General features: G+C 44.6%; 1 protein-coding gene across 1 annotated transcript in view; it reads left to right on the forward strand.

Moving 5' to 3' along the window:
* The window catches only part of CFAP61 (cilia and flagella associated protein 61), a 612,448-nt gene that overhangs the window by 327,949 nt on the left and 262,838 nt on the right, over nt 1-21,661 (forward strand). The window contains 2 exon segments of the mRNA XM_082249457.1: nt 2,703-2,804; nt 4,811-4,979. Coding sequence (XP_082105583.1) covers nt 2,703-2,804; nt 4,811-4,979 — 271 coding nt within the window.

A 21,661-nucleotide genomic window follows, 5' to 3' on the forward strand; every position in this document is an offset into this window, starting at 1 on the left:
GCACGGTGGCCAAGTCCATACAGCGGTTTAACAGGACAGGTTCCATTCAGAACAGGCCTCGCCATGGTCAACCAAAGAAGTTGAGTGCACATGCTGAGCGTCATATCCAGAGGTTGTCTTTGGGAAATAGATGTATGAGTGCTGCCAGCATTGCTGCAGAGGTTGAAGGGGTGGGGGGGTCAGCCTGTCAGTGATCAGACCATATGCTTCACACTGTATCAAATTGGTCTGCATGGCTGTCATCCCAGAAAGAAGCTCTCTTCTAAAGATGATGCACAAAAAAGCCTGCAAACAGTTTGCTGAAGACAAGCAGACTAAGGACATGGATTACTGGAACCATGTCCTGTGGTCTGATGAGACCAAGATAAACTTATTTGGTTCAGATGGTAACAAGCGTGTGTGGCAGCAACCAGGGGAGGAGTACAAAGACAAGTGTGTCTTGCCTAGAGTCAAGCATGGTGGTGGGAGTGTCATGAGTGCTCCTGGCACTTGGGAGCTACAGTTCATTGAGGGAACCAGGAATTCCAACATGTACTGTGACATACTGAAGCAGAGCATGATGCCCTCCCTTCGGAGACTGGGCCTGCAGGACAGTATTCCACCATGATAACGACCCCAAACACACCTCCAAGACGACCACTGCCTTGCTAAAGAAGCTGAGGGTAATGGTGATGGACTGGCCAAGCATGTCTCCAGACCTAAACCCTATTAAGCATCTGTGGGGCATCCTAAAATGGAAGGTGGAGGAGCGCAAGGTCTCTAACATCCACCTGCCCTGTGATGTCGTCATGGAGGAGTGGAAGAGGACTCCAGTGGCAACCTGCGAAGCTCTGGTGAACTCCATGCTCAAGAGGGTTAAGGTAGTGCTGGAAAATGATGGTGACCACACAAAATATTGACACTTTGAGCCCATTTTGGATATTTTGGACATTTGGATGGACTCACTTTTGTTGCCAGCCATTTAGACATTATTGGTTGTTTGTTGAGTTATTTTGAGGGGACAGCTAATTTACACTGTTATATAAGCTGTGCACTCACTACTTTACATTGTAGCAAAGTGTAATTTCTTCAGTGTTGTCACATTAAAAGATATAAAAAAAAATATTTACAAAAATATGAGGGGTGTACTCACTTTTGTGAGATACTATATATCTATCTATCTATATATTTATATATACAGTATTATATTTTTCATGGAACTTGACAGGTAGGTTGTTCAAAACATCTTGGAGAACTAACCACATGTCTTCTGTGGATGTTCCTTCTTCATGGAAACCTCAGACAGACTTGATTATGTTAAGATCAGGGTTCTGTGGGGGCCAAACCATCACTTCCAGGATTCCTTGTTCTTCTTTACACTGAAGATAGTTCTTAATGGCATTGGCTGCATGTCTGGGTTCATCCTGCAGAAGAATTTTGGGGCCAATCACATGCCTCCTTGATAGTATGGCATGGTGGATAAGTATCTGCTTGAATTTCCCAACATTGAAGACACCATTGATCCTGACCAAATCTCCAACTCCATTTGCAGAGATGTAGCCCCAAACTTGCAAGGAACCTCCATCATCCTTCACTGTTGCCTGTATACACTTATTATTGTATCGCTCTCCAACATGGTTGTGACCAACCTGCCTCCTGCTACAGCCAAATATTTCAAATATTGACTCATCCGTGCAGGACACTTGCTGCTACAGCCAAATGCATTAAATGTGGACTCATTAGTCCAAAGCTTCTTCCGCCATGTTTCTGTACCCCAGTTCCTATGTGTTTGTGCATAGTTAGGTTGCTTAACCTTGTTTCCATGTCCTATGCATGAAAACATAGGAACTGGTGTTCAGAAAAATGGCAGCAGGAGAATAGCAGAATTGATGATGTTTTGAAGGCAAAAGGTGGTCAGACCCCGTATATTTTTTTATTTGTATTTATCTTTTGTCCATTTAAATTCTATTTTGTTGTTTTATAAAAAATAATATATTAACATTTCTATTTTTGAAAGAATTCTTGATTTACAGCATTTTTCATACCTACCCAAGACTTTAGCACAGTACTGTATATGAAACAATAACATTACCAAATAATGTATAGTGATGATTGATTTATGATTATAGAACTGTTAAAATAACGACCAATTCAATCTAAACATGAATAAATGCATAAGGAAAGATTATCTTCAGTGAAAATTATGTGTCAAAGTGATCAGTAGATCTGCTGATCCCCACTGAGCAGGTGAATGACAGGTCCGACTCTGCTCTAAGGGGAGATTGGATGAAAACGGAAAGCCAGTTCATTTTCATCCAATCCCATCCTATCTGACCCGTTATCGCCATATGTCTGTTTTCAGTGGATCTTGTTGGATTGGATAACAGGCGGGTGTCAGCGGGCACATGTGCGCTGACATCTGCCTCCCCATAGATGTCAATTGGTGGCCGATCGGGTCTGCCTGAAAAACAGTCAGGCAGACCTGATCAGTCCTATCGTGTGAAAGGAACCTGTGTGTTAAGAATATAGAATAAGAACATAACTTTAGCTGTCCATATGTTTTAATTTACTGATTATTTTGATATGCAATTTGCACTGAAGGTAACCTCTGTTTACAGATTTATTTATTTTTATCATATCCTCAGTTTGAATTGTTTAGATTTGTTGCAGGTTTACATTTTCTAAAAGTATTAGTTAATTGAATGCATGTTTTATTTTTTTAGCCCACATCTCAAGTTCAACAATATCACTCTCATTTCAACCCATGGCCTTCCTGGAAACAACCCCTCTTCCACTTGTATGAACACAGCATTTTTATCCAGCAGGTAAGTAGACCAGGAACGTAAATGTAGAGGAGCCTGTGCTCAAACCCAAATAGTATATATATATATATATATATATATATATATATATATATATATATATATAAACCAAGGAGTGAGGTGCACAGTGGTGATAGAAATATGTGCAATCAGGCCTTCCCACAGGTCATATGTAGAAAAAAAAATCCAGAGGAATGCACAAAAGAGTAATTTTAATCCAAGTATAAAATTTCATAATATCGACAGTATTAATGATAACAGTTTCGGGCTTGTATCGATAACGCCCTTCTTCAAACTGAATACATACCAGTACATGTATTCAATTTGAAGAACGGCGTTATCAATACAAGCCTGAAACTGTCACCATGAAGACTGTCAATACTATGTGGTTTTAGACTTGGATTAAAATTACTCTTTTATGCAGCAATCCTTCTGGATTTTTATATACATATATATATGTATATATATATATATATATATATATATATATAATTTTTTTAGCCAGGGATTCTTGTATGGCATATATTGCAATACATATTCAAGCTGGTCAGTTGTGTCAAAGTGAACCTTCCCTGGCCAGTCCCTAATATACTGTGTAAAATACCAAATACTTGCTGCTAGCATACTTTTATTAGACATATACAAGCAAATTTAATAGAGGGGTTGAGAATGTTCATACAAAAAAGGGAGGATTCCCATCAGTTATCCAATCATGTGCAACTAAATAAACAATAACTTTATTTTCATGTAATTAGACAGTTGAAGTAAATGTTCACTCTTTTTTTTTCTTGTATGTACATTTTTACCTCCATTAGTAAATCAGTATGTGTGGCAAAATTGTCAGACAGAGACAATTGGAGGACAGCTACATACTCAGGTCACTGACTACTAGGAATGAGCGCAGGCGTGTTTGCACCCCAGTCTAAACCTACCTTGGCTATTCCACCAGGAAGCTGTCACTGCACACCCAATTGTAAGCAGTCAAGGCATTCCCCACCCCACAGCCGAACATACAAAAGGGGTGTGTGTATGTGTGGGGTGGGAAATGTCTTGGCCACTTATGATTGGCAGGGTGCAGTGACAGCTTCTGGGCAAGATAGCTCAGGTGGGTTCAGACTAGGACCTGATCACTCCTGAGCTCATCTCTGCTGACCCCCATTTATACCTTGATGCTTGGATGAACTAACTTCCATACATGTGTGGAAGTTTTCTCATCTGTGTGGCCAAAGACAGTAAACCCAGAAAAGGATCAAGCAAAGATGAAAGCGCCAGTGAGGGAGCTAAGCACAGCAAACATAAGTTCTTCTTTTGGATAGAATAGGGGAGACTTAAACCCCCTATCACCGGGGTTACCACAACGAATGTCCCCACTGGAAAAATTCCCCTCCTATCCTGTTCTGGGGACCACTCAAAATTTGGAATTTTCTTTTACTTTTAGTGATAATGGTCACCAGGACAAATAGTGAAGGGACAGAGACAGCAATAAAAACCTGACATAAGTCCTAATCAGTCTTTAATGTGGCGGTCATCATAAACTACAGAAGAAATTAAACACTGTGACCTCAACTGATCTCAAAATCCCATGCATGCTAGCCCTAAAATGGTTTATTAGGACCCATTGAAATTAGGCCAAAGTAACTTCTTAGCAAAACAAAATTTGTGAAAATACGGTAACTTGTTAGCATTTGTGTATAATAATCAGTGTTACAAAATCAAAATGTTACAACTAAAAGGGATTTAAATCTCTATAAAAAGCCATCAGAAATCAGTAGGCATAGGAAATATTTCTGCATGTGTCCTTATTTGAGGGATTGACTGTTTTATTTCACATCTGTCAGTTATTCCACACAGGGCAGAATTATGAACAAGCTCTTTCTATAGGCTTTTGGAACGCTCAGTGAAGACAACAGGCTTAAACCACTAGAGGCCCTCTACGATATCAGCAGATGTCTAATTAATGCCTGCTGTCAGCTGCTAAAATGTCATTTACAGCTTTTCTCTCTTCCCAGCCACTGTTATAATGATAAAGATTACGCACTGATGTCACTTCGATCCTGGGTTAATGTTGTGGTTGGTAAAATGACTGGCATAGACAGAGCTGCCAAGTTTGTGATTGTTTCCAAGGACAGAAAAGTGCCTTATGACCATCTCATTCTTTGTACTGGCCAACAATACCAGGTAAGACAAAGTTTTAGATTGTGGGACTGTATGTATTTCACTGTGTCCTGAAATTTGGCCTAACGCAAACTGTATTATGTCTAGTAAAAACCTTTCTTTTTTAATCCTGAGCCTGACTTTGAACTTTGCTCTTTGACAGTCACTGCTCCATAACCATATTTTGAAGCAAACACACAAAAGAATACAAGTCCTATTTAAATAGGGATCTACAGACCATGAAAGCATTGTAAAATAAAAGAGTTCAATACAGGGTATATATTAAACTAATAAATTATTATGCTTCCTTTATTTAATCACTATTCATCTATAGGCTGTAAATAAATGGCCTGGACTTCAAGTTAAAATAAGCTCACGGCCATTGCGCGCTGTGTTCTCTGAGCTCTCCTTTTCTTCCAGTGAGCCACGGATTACAGTAAACTTTATTAGGAGGACCTGGTTCAGAGCTGTCATTCCGCAGCTTCTGTGGCCCAGGAACCAGCTAATTTGCTTAATTTGCTTTGCTTGATTAGCTGTAATGGAGGTCTTATAAACCCCTGATGACTCGATAAAGACAACCTGTCACCTGCCAGTGCTGTCACATAGGGGGCTTGTTAGCTCCTTGTGAAAGCAAAAAAAGCTAAACTGGAAAAACAGAGGTGTTAAACAATTAAATTATAATAACAAAATAAATGTAAAAAATGTAAAAGCAACCCTGCAACATGCATGTAGGTGTGCACATGTACTGTATGTAAACAGCAATTGTGCCATGAGATATCACCACAAAAATCATGTGAGAGGAATAGTTCTAGAGCCGTAATTCACGGTTACCTTTAAAACGTTGCCTATGGACAATTTTGGTTACTGTCGTTTTTGCCAATTAAGGGGGATGTGCAGTCATAAAGCTTTACATGTTTCATGTCTTTTTACTCGCCACAGCTCCATCTTTTTATATTTTACCACACCGTAGGTATTATAATATGTTTTCAGTGAATTTAAAAACTAAAAACCGTTGAGAAAATACCATGGGACAAAAACAAAATAGCAACAGCCACCATTTTATTCTACTGGGACTCTGCTTTCGGAAAAAAATATAATTGCTTGGGGGTTTTAATTCGTTTTCTATCAAAAAAATGCAGATTTTAACATGTGTATGAAAAATTAAGCATTTTCTGTAACTTCAAGTGGTTGAATAGCTCCTGCTTACAAGTAAACTCAATTGCTGAACTGCCAAAGCTATCATAAAAACAGTGTAATTGTCTTTAAGTGACGCTGTTCTTTACAATTCCCTTACCCCTAACCACAAGTATAAAATGCTTTCCTTCAGCGCCGCTCTAAGATCTTCATCCGGGCCCAGTTCCTCAAAGCTTTTGCTATTAAATAGTCACAGCTGGGTTATGCCCCCTCCACACACCATATTAGTTCCCATGGATGGTACTGTACTCTTAAGGATCATAGCCACCCCTAGGAGTATTAGTATATCCATAAGAATTTATAGTATAAGCAACAGCCATGCTCAGTTCATGTATGACCCAGCTGGAACTACTTACAAGCAAAGTAGACCTCATTTTTGGACAGAGGCTGAAAGTATTATGCATGGGTGGTTATACTAAGGGTGGGGTCTGGGGTGTGTGTTGTGAAGAACAATTTTACTAAAAGTGAGATGAGTTTTATTTGCCCGCATTCAGTGAGCTATATTCTGTGTTTGTTTACAAATTCTAAACAAGCCGTAAAAGCACTTTCAAACAGCCCTTTATTCATCTCTGTAACTGTAATGTTGTTGAGAAATTAATTTTCAAAGTTCCCAATACAGGCATTGTGTTTTCCTATGACAGCAGATCTTGGCAGCCTGCCAGCCCTAGTAGGCTCTTCTACAGTTGACCATGCTCTATTCAATCCTTCAGATCTACCATCAATTATGTAGTCTAAGGGCTGGTCTGAATATATGCAAATGGAATGGATTATTTAGATTTGACCATTTATTACATAGTTTTGACAAATTAGACTGCGTAGTACATGGCCAGTTATTATAAATTAGCTATAAGAAATGCGCTATTAAGGCGGAGTTCCGGCCACAAAATCGACATGATCGATTTTGTGGCCATCCGCTTGCTTTTCCTCACCTGAAACAGAAATGGATAGTTAGGATTTATTTATTTTTTTTACTTACCTTGTTATTGTAGAAAGATATACTCACCTTTCTTCCACTTCCTCTCTCGGCGGCCGCGGCCCGCGCCGTCACTTCCGGTTTGCAATGATTCCTGGGAGCTGAATGTCATCGCTCCCAGGAATCAATGCGATGGTACCGGCCCCGCTCGTCACTTCCGGAGCGATGCTGCATTCCTTGCTAAACAGCTTCTGAGCATGCCCAGAAGCTGTGGAGGAATGCGGCCCCACACCGGAAGTGACGAGAGGGGCCAGTGCAGGTGCATTCTGGGATGAAGAGGACACGGAAGAGGACGCAGAAGAGGATCGCGCTGGCTTCAGCTGCCCACAACAGAGATGGCAACACTGGAGAAGAAATTTTAAAAGTGAGTATTTCTTCTTGCAGGTAAGTGCGAACCGGGACAGATCAGAGGCTAGCCATTGTGGAATGTACTAGCCCTGACTGTCTCGGGGGTATTTTCATTGAAAAAATGTTTTTGTGCCCGGAACTCCACTTTAAATAATTAGCTATTAGAAATTAACAAAAAATACAACTCTAGAGTCTTTGTTATGATCCTTGATTACGTTTTTTGCATTTTGTCAGCTGAAAATGTTGGGTACCATGATAATTAAAGTATATCTCAAGCTAAATCTAGTAGTAGTTAGTTACATTCAGCTAGACTTGTTCTGCAAAGTTTAACACTACAGAACAAGTCCAGTTGAATGTCCTTAATTACCAAAGCTAGATATACCATAACCTGGAAGTCATTTAAAGCAGATTTTTTTTCAGTTTTGGTAAGAAGGTAGGGAATAGTTGAAGTGATATTAAAGCCTTTGCACAGAGCAGCGTGGATCCTCCTCTTCTCGGGGCACTCCTGGCTCCTCCCTTCTGCCAGGTTCCCCCAGAGCAAGTAGCCTGCTCTGGGGGCACCCAAGCAGGCAAGTTCCCAACTCACCTGTGACTGACAGCAGCTAGAGCCAATGGCTCCCATTGCTTGCAAAAGCCAATCAGGAGTGTGAGTCCCCAGAGAGGCAAGGCTCTCATGAACATCGCTGGATCGAGAGGAGGCTCAGGTAAGTAATAGAGGCTCCTGCACACAGAAGGTTTTTTACCTTCATGCAAAGAATGCATGAAGTTAAAAAAAAACCTTGTGCCTTTACCACCACTTTAAATCTTTATTTTTTTTTTTGTTGTACGTGTCCCTACTAGCGATAATTCTTTGACTTCCTGTCCCAAAGACACAAAAGGAAGAGAAACCTTTACCTACTTTTTAAAAAAAAAAACACAATCCTTTTGGCTTTATGTATACTTTAAAATTCCTAGCAGGCTACATCCCCTGTGTAAATATTCATGAAGAAGATTTAGGTATCATTTGTTGCATTTTTAAAACACACTTGCCATTTATATTCCTTCACTCTAAAAATCCTCTTTTCCCCCCTGCACCTCCCTTCCCCCTACAAGTTAAAAATGCCAAACTGTTTTTTTTTTTTTGTTAACCACTTAAGCCCCGGAAGATTTTACCCCCTTCCTGACCAGGCCCTATTTTGCGATTCGGCACTGCGTGACTTTAATGGACAATTGCGCGGTCATGTGACTCTGTACCTAAACTAATTTGACGTCTTTTTTTTCCCACAAATAGAGCTTTCTTTTTGTGGTATTTGATCACCTGTGCGATTTTTTGATCATGCGCTATAAACAAAAAAAGAGCGACAATTTTGCAAAAATAACAATATTTTTCACATTTTTTTATATGAAATTCCCCCTCCAAAAAAAAGGAAAAATCTAAATTTTTTAACATTTTTGGCCAATTTGTTTTCTGCTACATATATTTGGTAAAAAAAATCACTATAAGCGTATTTTGATTGGTTTGCGCAAAAGTTATTGCGTTTACTAACTAAGGGAAAGATTTTTGTCATTTATGTTGTTTTTTTTTTAACGAGTAATGGCGGCGATCTGTGATTTTTTTTGCGGGACTGCGACATTGCGGCGGACAGATCGGACCCTTGACTGACATTTTTGACACTTTTGGGGTTACCAGTGACATTACTACAGTAATCAGTGCTATACATATGCACTGTTACTGTAAAAATGACACTGGCAGGGAAAGGGTTAACTTTATTGGGGATTAAGTGTGTCCCTAGGGGCATGTTTCTAACTGTGCAGGGATGTGGCTTTACATGTAACAGCAGAGATCAACGGTCCTACATAGCAGGACCGTTAGATCTCTGCTGTTACACAGGGAAGAATGACAGGCGGCTTTGTTTACATTAGCCGCCTGCCTTTCTCCCTTCACGGCGGACGATCGCGAGTGACCGGCGGACATCGGGTCCGGCGGTCACACGCGCAGACATGTCAGGGAACGACCTGGGGCAGGAGCGCGCGCCCGCCATTGGCTCACAGGCTAGTGACGTACCCATACGTCACTTTGCCTGGCCGGGGCTGACCGCCGCAGTATATGTACTTGCGGAGGTCGGCAAGCGGTTAAAATTTTTCTAATATGGCCCTTTGGCCCAGGCAATAATGATATGTTCTGCTCCTGCAGCTCCTGGGATATCCCTGTTTCATATTCCAGGAGGCTTCAGGAGCAGAGATACAAAGTGGCCAGTGGGTGGTGCTGCGTGTATCATCAGGGGCTGGCTGCCCCTGAACCCAGAAGAGACAGCCAAGCTCCTGATAACGTTAGAGTAGAAGATGGCGGCATGGGATTTAATCGAGGATGCTGCATAACAGGTATTAAGGCGACAAGGCGACAGATAAAAACAGCAGGGGGAGGAGTTAAGTTCCTTTTTATTTATTTATTTATTTTATTATTTATATTTTTATTAGTATTTAAATGGGCATGCTGCTTCTTATTATAGGTTAGTTACATTTCCGAATCTACTGATCATTATGACATGATATCTCCATAAAATGTAATCTTCTGCATGCTGTCGAGACAGGTATCCTTTTTTTCGATTGTGCTATGCAGTGCTGTGCTTAAAGTTATTATTTTTTTCCCTTGTTTCTGTAGCAATAATATAATTTTGTAAGAACTTACTGTAAAATTATTTTCTCTGAGTCCTCTGACAGTGGCAGACCGTTCAGATGTTCTTCACTGATAAGGGTTGTGGATCTTGCATTGGAGGTTAGTTAGTAGTTTTCTGCCACCATCCCAACAATTTGTGTGTCGTTTGTGGTGCCTCAGGTCAGGTGGGGGGATTTTATGGGCAGGAGTAAGGATATAGAAAGTAGTAATATAATGATATTTATTAAAGAAACAGAAAAACACTTTATATACAAACACTTGGGTGTGAATGGGTAAAGGCCCATTGAGTGCCAGTGAAGAGAAGGTAGAGTGTGTTTACACGTGAAAATTTTGTGACTTCATTATTTTGAATGGGACAATCCTGCACTGTTGATCCCTGTATGAGTATAGGGACTGGTTCAGAGCAGGTGTCCAATCGGTAATCCGACGCGTTTCGGCCAAGGTTACGCCTTTATCAAGGTTGTATCACCGATTCTATAATTATTAAGATATGATGTGTGAGTAACTCAGTAACACTATATATATACAGAGGCATTTTTCTTTTAATTAAAAATTTACATACACTTTTGTATCCAATTTCTTGTGAGTGTGTCTTCCCGAGATTTTCTTCAGGTGCTGCAGGAACTGTATGCTGTGTGGGATAGATGGATAATTTGAATATTGGGGCTGGAAAAAACCAGGGTAGAGTAATTGTAGTAAGTAGTTATATACTTAGGATTCAAGGTCCAATGGGGTCCAGAGCATCGACCCTCGGTTCTATTTGCCCCGATCTCAAGGATTCGGGGCTTTCCGTGCCGGGAGCTCCTGAAGTTTTGGGAAAAGGCACCAAGACAGAGGATTTAACATAATGATATAAAGAATATTGTGCATAATAGAAAAAAAGTACATAAATACAAAAGTGGTGGTGATGCACGTTAGTGATCACCTAAGTCTCTATATTGCAATCAATAATTTAGCAGCAGAAAAATATATAGAAGCAAGAGGCACAGTGTGTGCCGGGGTAGGGCCTGAGAAGGAGATGTGAAGGGGAGAGGATCGTTATGTCAGGCATTCCAGGCATTCCAAATAGAGGATCATAAAATAAAGTAAAAAACAGTTTGATTGGTAGCCCAATCTACTTGATCCAATGAAAGTCTTATGTGTGTGGGGAAATGGAAAATCGGAGGTGGGGTGATGTTGGAGTAATGTAGGGAAACGAGGGGATTAGTCAGTTTTCCCTGATGAGAAGCCCTCCAGGAAAGGGCGGAAGCTTTGGGCTTCGTTAAGTCCTGGTGGGACTGTCGCTTTAAGTCTGGTGATCCAGCGCATTTCTAACTGCAGGAGGATCTTATTCCAATCACCTCCTCGTAACGGAATATGGATCCTATCGAGGGCCATGAAATTGACCTTAGGCATTTTGTATTTGTGGTGATGTGTGACATGTCTGCCAAGTGGAACGTAAAAATTGCCAACATGCATGGTTTGTAGGTGTTGGTTCACACGTTTCCCAAATTCTTGTCGGGTTTTCCCGATGTAGAAAGCCCCGCACTCGCAGGTCATTATGTAGACCACACCTCTGGTCTTACAGTTACAAAAGTGATTAGGTCTAAAGGCATCTCCATTCGGTAGGGTAGTGTCTATCGTTTGGCGGATGACATGACATTGGGCGCAACTCCCACATGGGAAAGTCCCCTTTGTTTTGCACGGGTCTTTTCTGGACCCCTCTTTGTGTTCACTGTGAACTAGTTTTTGTTGTAGCGATCCTGCCTTCCTAAAAGTAATAGGAGGGCGTTTTGGTATCAGTTTGGAGATGTTCAGTTCCTCAGTGAGAATAGACCAATGTTTTGTGAGAATGTTTTTTATTTGTTTGTGTTCATTGGTGAATCGGATGATGATCCGAGTGGTGGGTTCTTGACTCGTAGGTTCTTTATTTTTGAAAAGGAGTGTTTCTCTGTTAGTCAGGTTGGCACGGTTGAAAGCCTTTCTGAGTGAGGTCTTGGTATAGCCTCTCTGGAGCAGTCTGGTTGTTAGGGCATTGGCTTCTAATAGAAATTTGGTTTGGTCTGAGCAGTTTCTTTTTAATCGTAGGTACTGGCTGTAAGGTATCGATTTGATGAGTGGTTGTGGGTGAAAACTTGTCATGGTCTTACCTTCTTGCTGTTCTCCTTCGTTTGACATGTGCTGGCGGCCATCTTGGTTTCTGGGTTTCTTGTAGCCTCCCACCCTGCGGCTCCTCCTTCCCACTGGGAGGAGCTGGATGCCTAGCTCATATATATAGGAGGTCTATGGCTTCAGTTCCCTGCTTGGTCCTCCTGTGTTCACATGCTACTAAGACTGCTGCTACTTCTGGTTCCTGTTCCTGGCTTCGTCTGACTACCCTGTTGGTTCCTGATCCTGGCTTCGTCTGACTACCCTGTTGGTTCCTGATCCTGGCTTCGTCTGACTACCCTGCTGGTTCCTGACCCCTGGCTTCGCAAAGACTCTGCATCGGTTTCGCCATCCGTTTGGACTTTTGCTTTATAGCTTGTTTTTCAATAAAGCTGTCTCATTTTCACTTATCTGTTGTTGTACGTCTGGTTCATGGTTCCGTGACATTAGGACCAAGCCATGAATTCTGACGGTACAGGGCCATCCTCGCTACCCACGCTGGTTGCCAGACTTGATCAGCAGGATCACCTGTTGGGTCGGTTCGCCGTGGCGTTGCAAACCCTGCTTGAACGCACGGTACCACAGGCCACGAATTCTGACGGTACAGGGCCATCCTCACTACCCACGCTGGTTGCCAGACTTGATCAGCAGGATCACCTGTTGGGTCAGTTCGCCGTGGCGTTGCAAACCCTGCTTGAACGCACGGTTCATTTCGCTCCCGTTGCCGATGGGTCGGTTGTCGCTCCTGGGTCCGCTCCTACTGCCGCTCCGGTTGTTGCGCCAGAGTCTACCCCGACACCTGTTGTTATGCCCGCGGTGTTTCGGGGTATGTCCGGTTCTGCCCCCCTTCCACAGCGCTTTGGGGGAGAGCCAACTCAGTGCCGAGGTTTCCTTAACCAGGTGGGCATTTATTTCGAGTTGCTGCCACATGCCTTTCCTACTGAGAGATCAAAGGTGGGCTTCTTAATCTCGCTGCTCTCGGACAAGGCCTTGGCCTGGGCCAGCCCTTTATGGGAGAACAACAATCCGGTGGTTGCCGAGTTTTCCGGTTTTGTTGCTTCTCTTCGGAAGGTATTCGATGTGCCGGCTCGTGCTGCCTCTGCTGCGAAGCTCCTTATGTCCATCAGACAGGGTTCACGATCCGTAGCTGAATACGCCATTGAGTTTCGTACCCTGGCAGCAGAGGTGGGCTGGAATAATGAGGCTCTGGTCGCTGCTTTCTCTCATGGTCTCTCGGATGCCTTGAAGGATGAGGTTGCAGCTAAGGACCTACCAGTGGAGCTCGAGTCTCTTATTTCTTTCCTGATTTTGATTGACACCAGACTCAGGGAGAGACCTTCCTTTAAGGAGAGTCTGCGGAGGCCTCCTAACAGATTGGCGCCTACCTTTGTTGTCCCACCCGTGCCTCCCTCTCCTCCCACGCCTCCTGGGGATGACTTGTCTGGGGGTGCACCCATGCAGCTGGGGTTTGCTCGCCTGTCCGAGGGGGAGAGGGTACTCCGGAGACGCGAGGGCCGATGCATGTACTGTGGTCTCGGTGGGCATTTTCGGTTGGCATGTCCGAACCGTCCAGGGAAACGCTCGCACCTGAGATCCTGTCGGGGGCAGATCTTGGGTGGAGTCTCCTCGTCCCCGGTTTCCCGTGTTGACAAACCACTGATCACTGTTGTCCTTTCCTGTGTCGGGGGCTCGGTGACGACCCAGGCGTTGGTGGACTCTGGTGCTGGTGGTTTGTTCATTGATAGTGTGTTCGTTGCCGCCAATTCCATTCCTCTGCAGGCTCGAGGTTCTCCTCTGGCTCTTGAGGCGATAGACGGCAGACCCCTTCTGCCGCCACACGTGACTCATGAGACCCTTCCAGTGGGGTTAGCCATTGGTGCCGTCCACAGAGAGTCGGTCTGCTTCCAGGTTATTTCGTCTCCACACTACTCGGTGGTCTTGGGGTACCCCTGGCTCCAGAAGCATAATCCGATTTTTGATTGGAGATCGGCCGAGATCCTCTCGTGGTCACCGCAGTGTGGGACTAGTTGCATCCATGGGCCTGTCAAGTTGCTGTGTACTTCCTCGGACTCTCTGTTGCCCCCTGAATACGAGGAGTACCGGGATGTATTCGATAAGGTGCGCGCGGTTGCCCTACCTCCGCACCGCCCATACGATTGTGCCATCGAGTTACAATCTGGTGCCGTTCCTCCTCGTGGCAAAGTCTATCCACTGTCGGTAGCGGAGAATGAGGCCATGGAGGAGTACGTGAGGGAGGCGCTTTCACGTGGACACATTCGCAAATCCTCGTCCCCGGCAGGGGCTGGATTTTTCTTTGTGAAAAAGAAGGGCGGTGAGTTGAGGCCTTGCATCGATTACAGGGGTCTCAATCGCATCACGATCAAGAACGCTTACCCGATACCCTTGATTTCCGAGCTGTTCGATCGCCTTAAAGGGGCCACGGTCTTTACCAAACTCGACCTGAGGGCGGCATATAACCTCGTAAGGATCAAGGCGGGCGATGAGTGGAAGACCGCGTTTAACACCAGGACCGGTCATTATGAATCCTTGGTTATGCCCTTTGGGCTGTGCAATGCGCCCGCAGTCTTTCAGGAATTCATCAACGATGTTTTCCGTGACCTGTTGCAGCAGTGTGTGGTGGTCTACCTGGATGACATCTTGGTATATTCTGAGTCCATGGAGACCCACATTCTGGATGTCAAACGAGTGTTGCAACGGTTACGAGAGAACAAGCTGTTCGGTAAGCTTGAGAAATGCGAATTTCACCGATCCCAGGTAACCTTCTTAGGTTACATCATTTCCGCTGAGGGGTTCTCCATGGATCCTGAGAAGGTTTCGGCTGTCTTACAGTGGCCCCAGCCCAGTGGTCTTCGCTCCCTGCAGCGCTTTTTGGGCTTCGCCAATTATTATCGGAAGTTCATCAGGGACTTTTCCATGCTAGCCAAGCCTCTCACGGATCTGACCAGGAAGGGCAGTAATTCCCAGGTCTGGCCGCCCGAGGCCATCCGAGCTTTTGAGGCTCTAAAGTCCGCCTTTGTGTCGGCTCCGATTCTGTCGCATCCCAACCCTGGGTTGCCCTTTGTCCTCGAGGTGGACGCGTCTGAGACGGGAGTAGGCGCCCTTCTGTCTCAGCGTAGAACACCAGAGGGCCCTCTGCTTCCTTGTGGGTTTTACTCCAGGAAACTGTCTTCCGCGGAGTGCAACTACCAGATTGGTGACAGGGAGTTATTGGCCATCGTGCAGGCTCTTAAAGAATGGAGGCACTTGCTCGAGGGTTCGGTGGTTCCGGTCCTCATCCTGACGGACCACAAGAATCTGACCTACCTCTCTGAGGCCAAGAGATTGACACCACGTCAGGCCAGATGGGCTCTGTTCTTGTCACGTTTTAATTACGTGGTCTCCTACCTACCCGGTTCCAAGAACATCAGGGCTGATGCCTTATCACGGCAGTACTCCGACCTGTCCAGGGAGGAGTCGATTCCGACTTTGGTCATACCTCCGAATCAGATCCTGGCTGCCATTCGCACCAGCCTGACCTCTCCCCTGGGTGAGCAGATTTTGGCGGCTCAATCTGGTGCTCCCTCTGGGAGACCCAACGGCAGATGTTTTGTGCCTGAGGAGTTGCGCACTCGGTTGTTGCGAACCTACCATAACTCCAAGACCGCGGGGCATCCTGGAAAGAATCAGCTGTCCTGGGCTGTTTCACGTCTGTTCTGGTGGCCTTCCCTACGTTCCGACATCGCCGCATATGTAGCGGCATGCTCCGTTTGTGCCCAGAGTAAGTCCCCTCGGCACCTTCCGTTGGGCCTTCTGCAACCCTTAGCCACCGGGGAGCGCCCATGGTCACACCTGGGGATGGATTTCATTGTGGACCTCCCTGCATCCCGAGGCCATACGGTCATTCTCATGATTGTGGATCGGTTTTCCAAAATGTGTCACTGTGTTCCTCTCAAGAAGTTACCCTCTGCACAGGAGTTGGCCACGATTTTTGCCAGGGAGGTCTTCCGGTTGCACGGTTTGCCCAAGGAGATTGTGTCGGATCGGGGGAGTCAGTTTGTGTCCAGGTTCTGGCGCGCCTTTCGCTCCCAGTTGGGGATTCATCTCTCCTTCTCCTCGGCCTACCACCCTCAGTCCAATGGGGCCGCAGAACGATCCAATCAGGCCTTGGAGCAATTCCTTCGTTGCTATGTCTCCGATCACCAAGACAATTGGGTTGACCTCCTGCCTTGGGCCGAGTTTGCCAGGAACACGGCGGTGAACTCTTCCTCTGGGACGTCTCCCTTCATGGCCAACTATGGGTTCCAACCTGCCGTGTTACCGGAGGTATTCTCTCCCCAGGATATTCCGGCTGTGGAGGATCACCTTTCCGTCCTACGTGCTTCTTGGGTACAGATCCAGAAGTCCCTTGAGGTCTCTGCGCAGCGCCAGAGACTCCAGGCTGATCGCAGACGAGCGCCTGCTCCTTCCTACCAGGCCGGAGACCGTGTATGGTTGTCCACCCGCAACCTCAACCTTCGAGTGCCCACTCCCAAGCTGGCGCCTCGCTTTGTTGGTCCTTTCCGAGTGCTTCGCAGGGTAAACCCGGTAGCCTATGCCCTTGCGCTTCCTCCTGGCATGCGGATCTCCAACGTGTTTCATGTCTCCCTGTTGAAGCCTCTGGTGTGTAATCGTTTCACTTCCTCGGTTCCTCGACCTCGTCCGGTCCGAGTGGGCAATCGTGAGGAGTATGAGGTGAGCAATATCCTGGACTCACGCCTGGTCCGCGGTCGGGTGCAGTTTTTGGTTCATTGGCGTGGTTATGGTCCAGAGGAGCGTTCCTGGGTTCCCTCCGCAGATGTCCATGCTCCTGCCTTGCTCCGAGCCTTCCACGCACGCTTCCCTCAGAAACCGTTCTTTACTCCGCGGAGGAGGGGCCCTTGAGGGGGAGGTACTGTCATGGTCTTACCTTCTTGCTGTTCTCCTTCGTTTGACATGTGCTGGCGGCCATCTTGGTTTCTGGGTTTCTTGTAGCCTCCCACCCTGCGGCTCCTCCTTCCCACTGGGAGGAGCTGGATGCCTAGCTCATATATATAGGAGGTCTATGGCTTCAGTTCCCTGCTTGGTCCTCCTGTGTTCACATGCTACTAAGACTGCTGCTACTTCTGGTTCCTGTTCCTGGCTTCGTCTGACTACCCTGTTGGTTCCTGATCCTGGCTTCGTCTGACTACCCTGTTGGTTCCTGATCCTGGCTTCGTCTGACTACCCTGCTGGTTCCTGACCCCTGGCTTCGCAAAGACTCTGCATCGGTTTCGCCATCCGTTTGGACTTTTGCTTTATAGCTTGTTTTTCAATAAAGCTGTCTCATTTTCACTTATCTGTTGTTGTACGTCTGGTTCATGGTTCCGTGACAAAACTGGAAGCGTGTAAAATGGAGTTTCCTGCTGTATCCTTTCTGAATAAAGTAGTGGATATTTTGCCGGTTGGTTCTTTGTATATAAGGGTATCTAGGAAGGGGATCTGGTATTTATTGTACGTCATCGTAAAGAACATGTTATGTTCATTGGCGTTCATTTTGGAGAGTAAATCGGGTATCATGTTTTCTGGTCCGTTCCATACAATCAATATGTCGTCAATATACCTTTGCCAGATGAGGATTTTCTCCGAGTAGATGTTATTCTCTTCTTTTGATAAAAAGTCCTGTTCCCATGATCCTAAAAAGATATTTGCATAAGAGGGGGCGCAACTGGTCCCCATTGCTACTCCACATATTTGGAGGTAGTAGTTCCCTCCGAATGTAAAGACATTGTGGTTCAAGATGAATTCTAGCATTTCAACAATGAAATTGTTGAATTTTTGGTCATGTTCGCTGTGGCTGCGTAAGGTGTTTTGAACTGTTTTTAGACCTTTGGTATGTGGGATATTGTTGTATAAAGATTCTACGTCAACAGTGATCAGGTATGATTCTTCCGGTATGGTAGTATCATTCAGGATTCTCAGAAGATGGAGAGTGTCTTGAGTATATGATGGTAATTCTTGGACGTGTGGACGTAGGTGTCTGTCTATTACCTTACTGATGGATTCTGTAATGCTGCCGTTACCGGAGATGATAGGTCGTCCGGGGGGTTCCTGCGGGTTTTTATGAATTTTTGGTAATGCATATAGTGTCGGTGTTTTAGGATGTGTAGTCCTAATGAATTCCCATAATGTTTGGGTAATGATACCTTTGTTGAATGCCTTATCTACTTTGGAGTAGAAAATCTCATCGTAGGTTTTCGTCATTATAGGGAGAATTTGTTTATAACATTGTTTATTAGCAAGTATGTTGTGGCACATGGTTTTATAATTTTCATTGTCCATGATCACTATATTACCACCCTTGTCTGAGGGTTTTATGGTAATGTTGGCATTGTCTTTTAATTCTTGTAGGGCTTGCCTTTGTTTGTTGGTAAGGTTGGAGGTCTGTCTTTTCTTTTTTATCTGTTCAATCTCTTTGGTGGTTTGTCTCACGAATAATGCGATGGCAGGGTTGGTATTGAGAGGTGGAAATTTACTTGATTTCTTTTTGAAGGATGGTATATTGGATGTTTCTGTTTCTTCATTATCGCTGTCATGCATTAAGTCTAATTCGGTTTGGTCGTCCCATTCATCAAGGTCGCTCTCTTGGAGAAGTAAGTTGAGGTCTCGAATGGCTCTAAATTCGGCCGCAGTTAAGTTGGTTGTTTTCTGTGCTGGTTGTGGTTGTTTTTGATAAAAGGTTTTAAATAATAAGTTCCTCGCAAAGAGGTGAATATCCTTAATGGTTTCAAAGGTATCAGTGCTGGTGGTTGGACAGAAGGAAAGTCCTAAGGATAGGACCTCCTTTTGTTCATCTGAGAGTGTATATGATGACAGGTTGATTATCGTTTTTCCCTGGCTTCCTCCAGTTTTTTCTCTGATTGGTTCAGTTTCTTTGGAGGTTTTGTGTTCGGTTTCCCTAAAAAAACCTGTTGTTTTGGGTCCACTTGAGATCTGGTAAAGATAAGGTGAGTTTTAACAGGTTGATTCGTGTCTGCTGACTGAGTAGCTTGCTCGTCTTGTATAGTAGTGGTTTCTTGGGGGCCTGTGGTTCTCTGGTTTTCATCATCCATTCTAGGTGGATGTTCTGTTAGTTTGTGTTGTTCTCTTCTCCTTTCTTTGTTTTGTTCGGAGCCAGATGCATATGAGGATGAGTCAGATGAATAGTATGGTTGTCCTGTTCTGTTTTGAGGTTTACCGTATTGTGTTCTTCGATTTTGTCGTTGGTTGGCCCATTTGTAGGCCCTTCCTTGTGCAAAAGCATTTTTATCCCGCCAATATTTTCTTTCTTTTTTCCTTAATATTTCTTTGCCAAACTCTTCCAAGTGGGATTTAAGTTTATTCTCTTGTTCGCTATAGAGTTGCTCTTTCTTAAGGGGGCCCAGTTGTTTATATAATTTTTTGATGTCGTTGTCCAGTGTTTTGATTTGTCTTAAATATTCTTCTTGTAGAAGAATCATCAAGTTGCGAGAACATTCGTTTAATTGGTCCTCCCATTCTTTTTTCATTTGAACTGTTATGTTGTCCATGGTGGGAAAGATTTGGATCCTTAGGCCGACGGGGTTAATTTTCTCACTTATGTAGCGTTCAAAGGTTTTTATGTGCCAGTGTAGAGCTGACTTTCTCTCCAGATGTTTTTGGAGAGATCTGAATAATGCTAGAATATCTGAAGCAGTTTGCTCCTTATTTTTAAAGCTTGTCTGGATGCCCGACATGAGACTCTCCCATTCATCCCCAATCAGGTCCCCCACATTCTTTGCTTCTTCTTCAGTCATCCTTAATTTGTAAAGGGAAAAGGATGAGTTATAACAGGTGCAGGGAAGCTCTTCTTAAATTATGGTGGAAAGCCACAATGAGGGCCGTCCTGTCCTGGAAAGAGTGGGTTATGATGCTCTGCTGGTCAGCGATCAAATAATATTTTGGGCTGTTTTATAATAATATTCCAAAGATCCGTGAGGGCGTGGATGTGTTATCCATCTGGGGTATTAGTTGAAAGATAAGGGTTGTGGATCTTGTATTGGAGGTTAGTTAGTAGTTTTCTGCCACCATCCCAACAATTTGTGTGTCGTTTGTGGTGCCTCAGGTCAGGTGGGGGGATTTTATGGGCAGGAGTAAGGATATAGAAAGTAGTAATATAATGATATTTATTGATATTTATGTCATCCGCCAAACGATAGACACTACCCTACCGAATGGAGATGCCTTTAGACCTAATCACTTTTGTAACTGTAAGACCAGAGGTGTGGTCTACATAATGACCTGCGAGTGCGGGGCTTTCTACATCGGGAAAACCCGACAAGAATTTGGGAAACGTGTGAACCAACACCTACAAACCATGCATGTTGGCAATTTTTACGTTCCACTTGGCAGACATGTCACACATCACCACAAATACAAAATGCCTAAGGTCAATTTCATGGCCCTCGATAGGATCCATATTCCGTTACGAGGAGGTGATTGGAATAAGATCCTCCTGCAGTTAGAAATGCGCTGGATCACCAGACTTAAAGCGACAGTCCCACCAGGACTTAACGAAGCCCAAAGCTTCCGCCCTTTCCTGGAGGGCTTCTCATCAGGGAAAACTGACTAATCCCCTCGTTTCCCTACATTACTCCAACATCACCCCACCTCCGATTTTCCATTTTCCCACACACATAAGACTTTCATTGGATCAAGTAGATTGGGCTACCAATCAAACTGTTTTTTACTTTATTTTATGATCCTCTATTTGGAATGCCTGGAATGCCTGACATAACGATCCTCTCCCCTTCACATCTCCTTCTCAGGCCCTACCCCGGCACACACTGTGCCTCTTGCTTCTATATATTTTTCTGCTGCTAAATTATTGATTGCAATATAGAGACTTAGGTGATCACTAACGTGCATCACCACCACTTTTGTATTTATGTACTTTTTTTCTATTATGCACAATATTCTTTATATCATTATGTTAAATCCTCTGTCTTGGTGCCTTTTCCCAAAACTTCAGGAGCTCCCGGCACGGAAAGCCCCGAATCCTTGAGATCGGGGCAAATAGAACCGAGGGTCGATGCTTCGGTATCCTTCCAGATCCCCACAGGATCATTCGGTTTCTTCTTTCGTGTCGGCGGCCTATGTGGCACGACCGGAGGGTGTCAAGGGATGCGCCGCGTCGTGTACGCAGGCGCGCCACTGACCTCATACGGATCCAGTCACAGGGCTTCACACAGCGCTTTATGCGCATGCGTGACAGCCTACTTAAGGCCGGGGAACGCTCCAGGAATCCCAGTCTCTCTCCAACCGAGGGAGAGGAAGCATCCTGGAGTTTCTATGCTGCTGATGGACGTCTAACCCCTACAACACTACTAACTGTAAGTCTTCTTTGGAGGAGAAGTT

This window comes from Pelophylax lessonae (assembly GCF_965119305.1).
Source record: "Pelophylax lessonae genome assembly, chromosome: 3".
Taxonomy (NCBI): domain Eukaryota; kingdom Metazoa; phylum Chordata; class Amphibia; order Anura; family Ranidae; genus Pelophylax; species Pelophylax lessonae.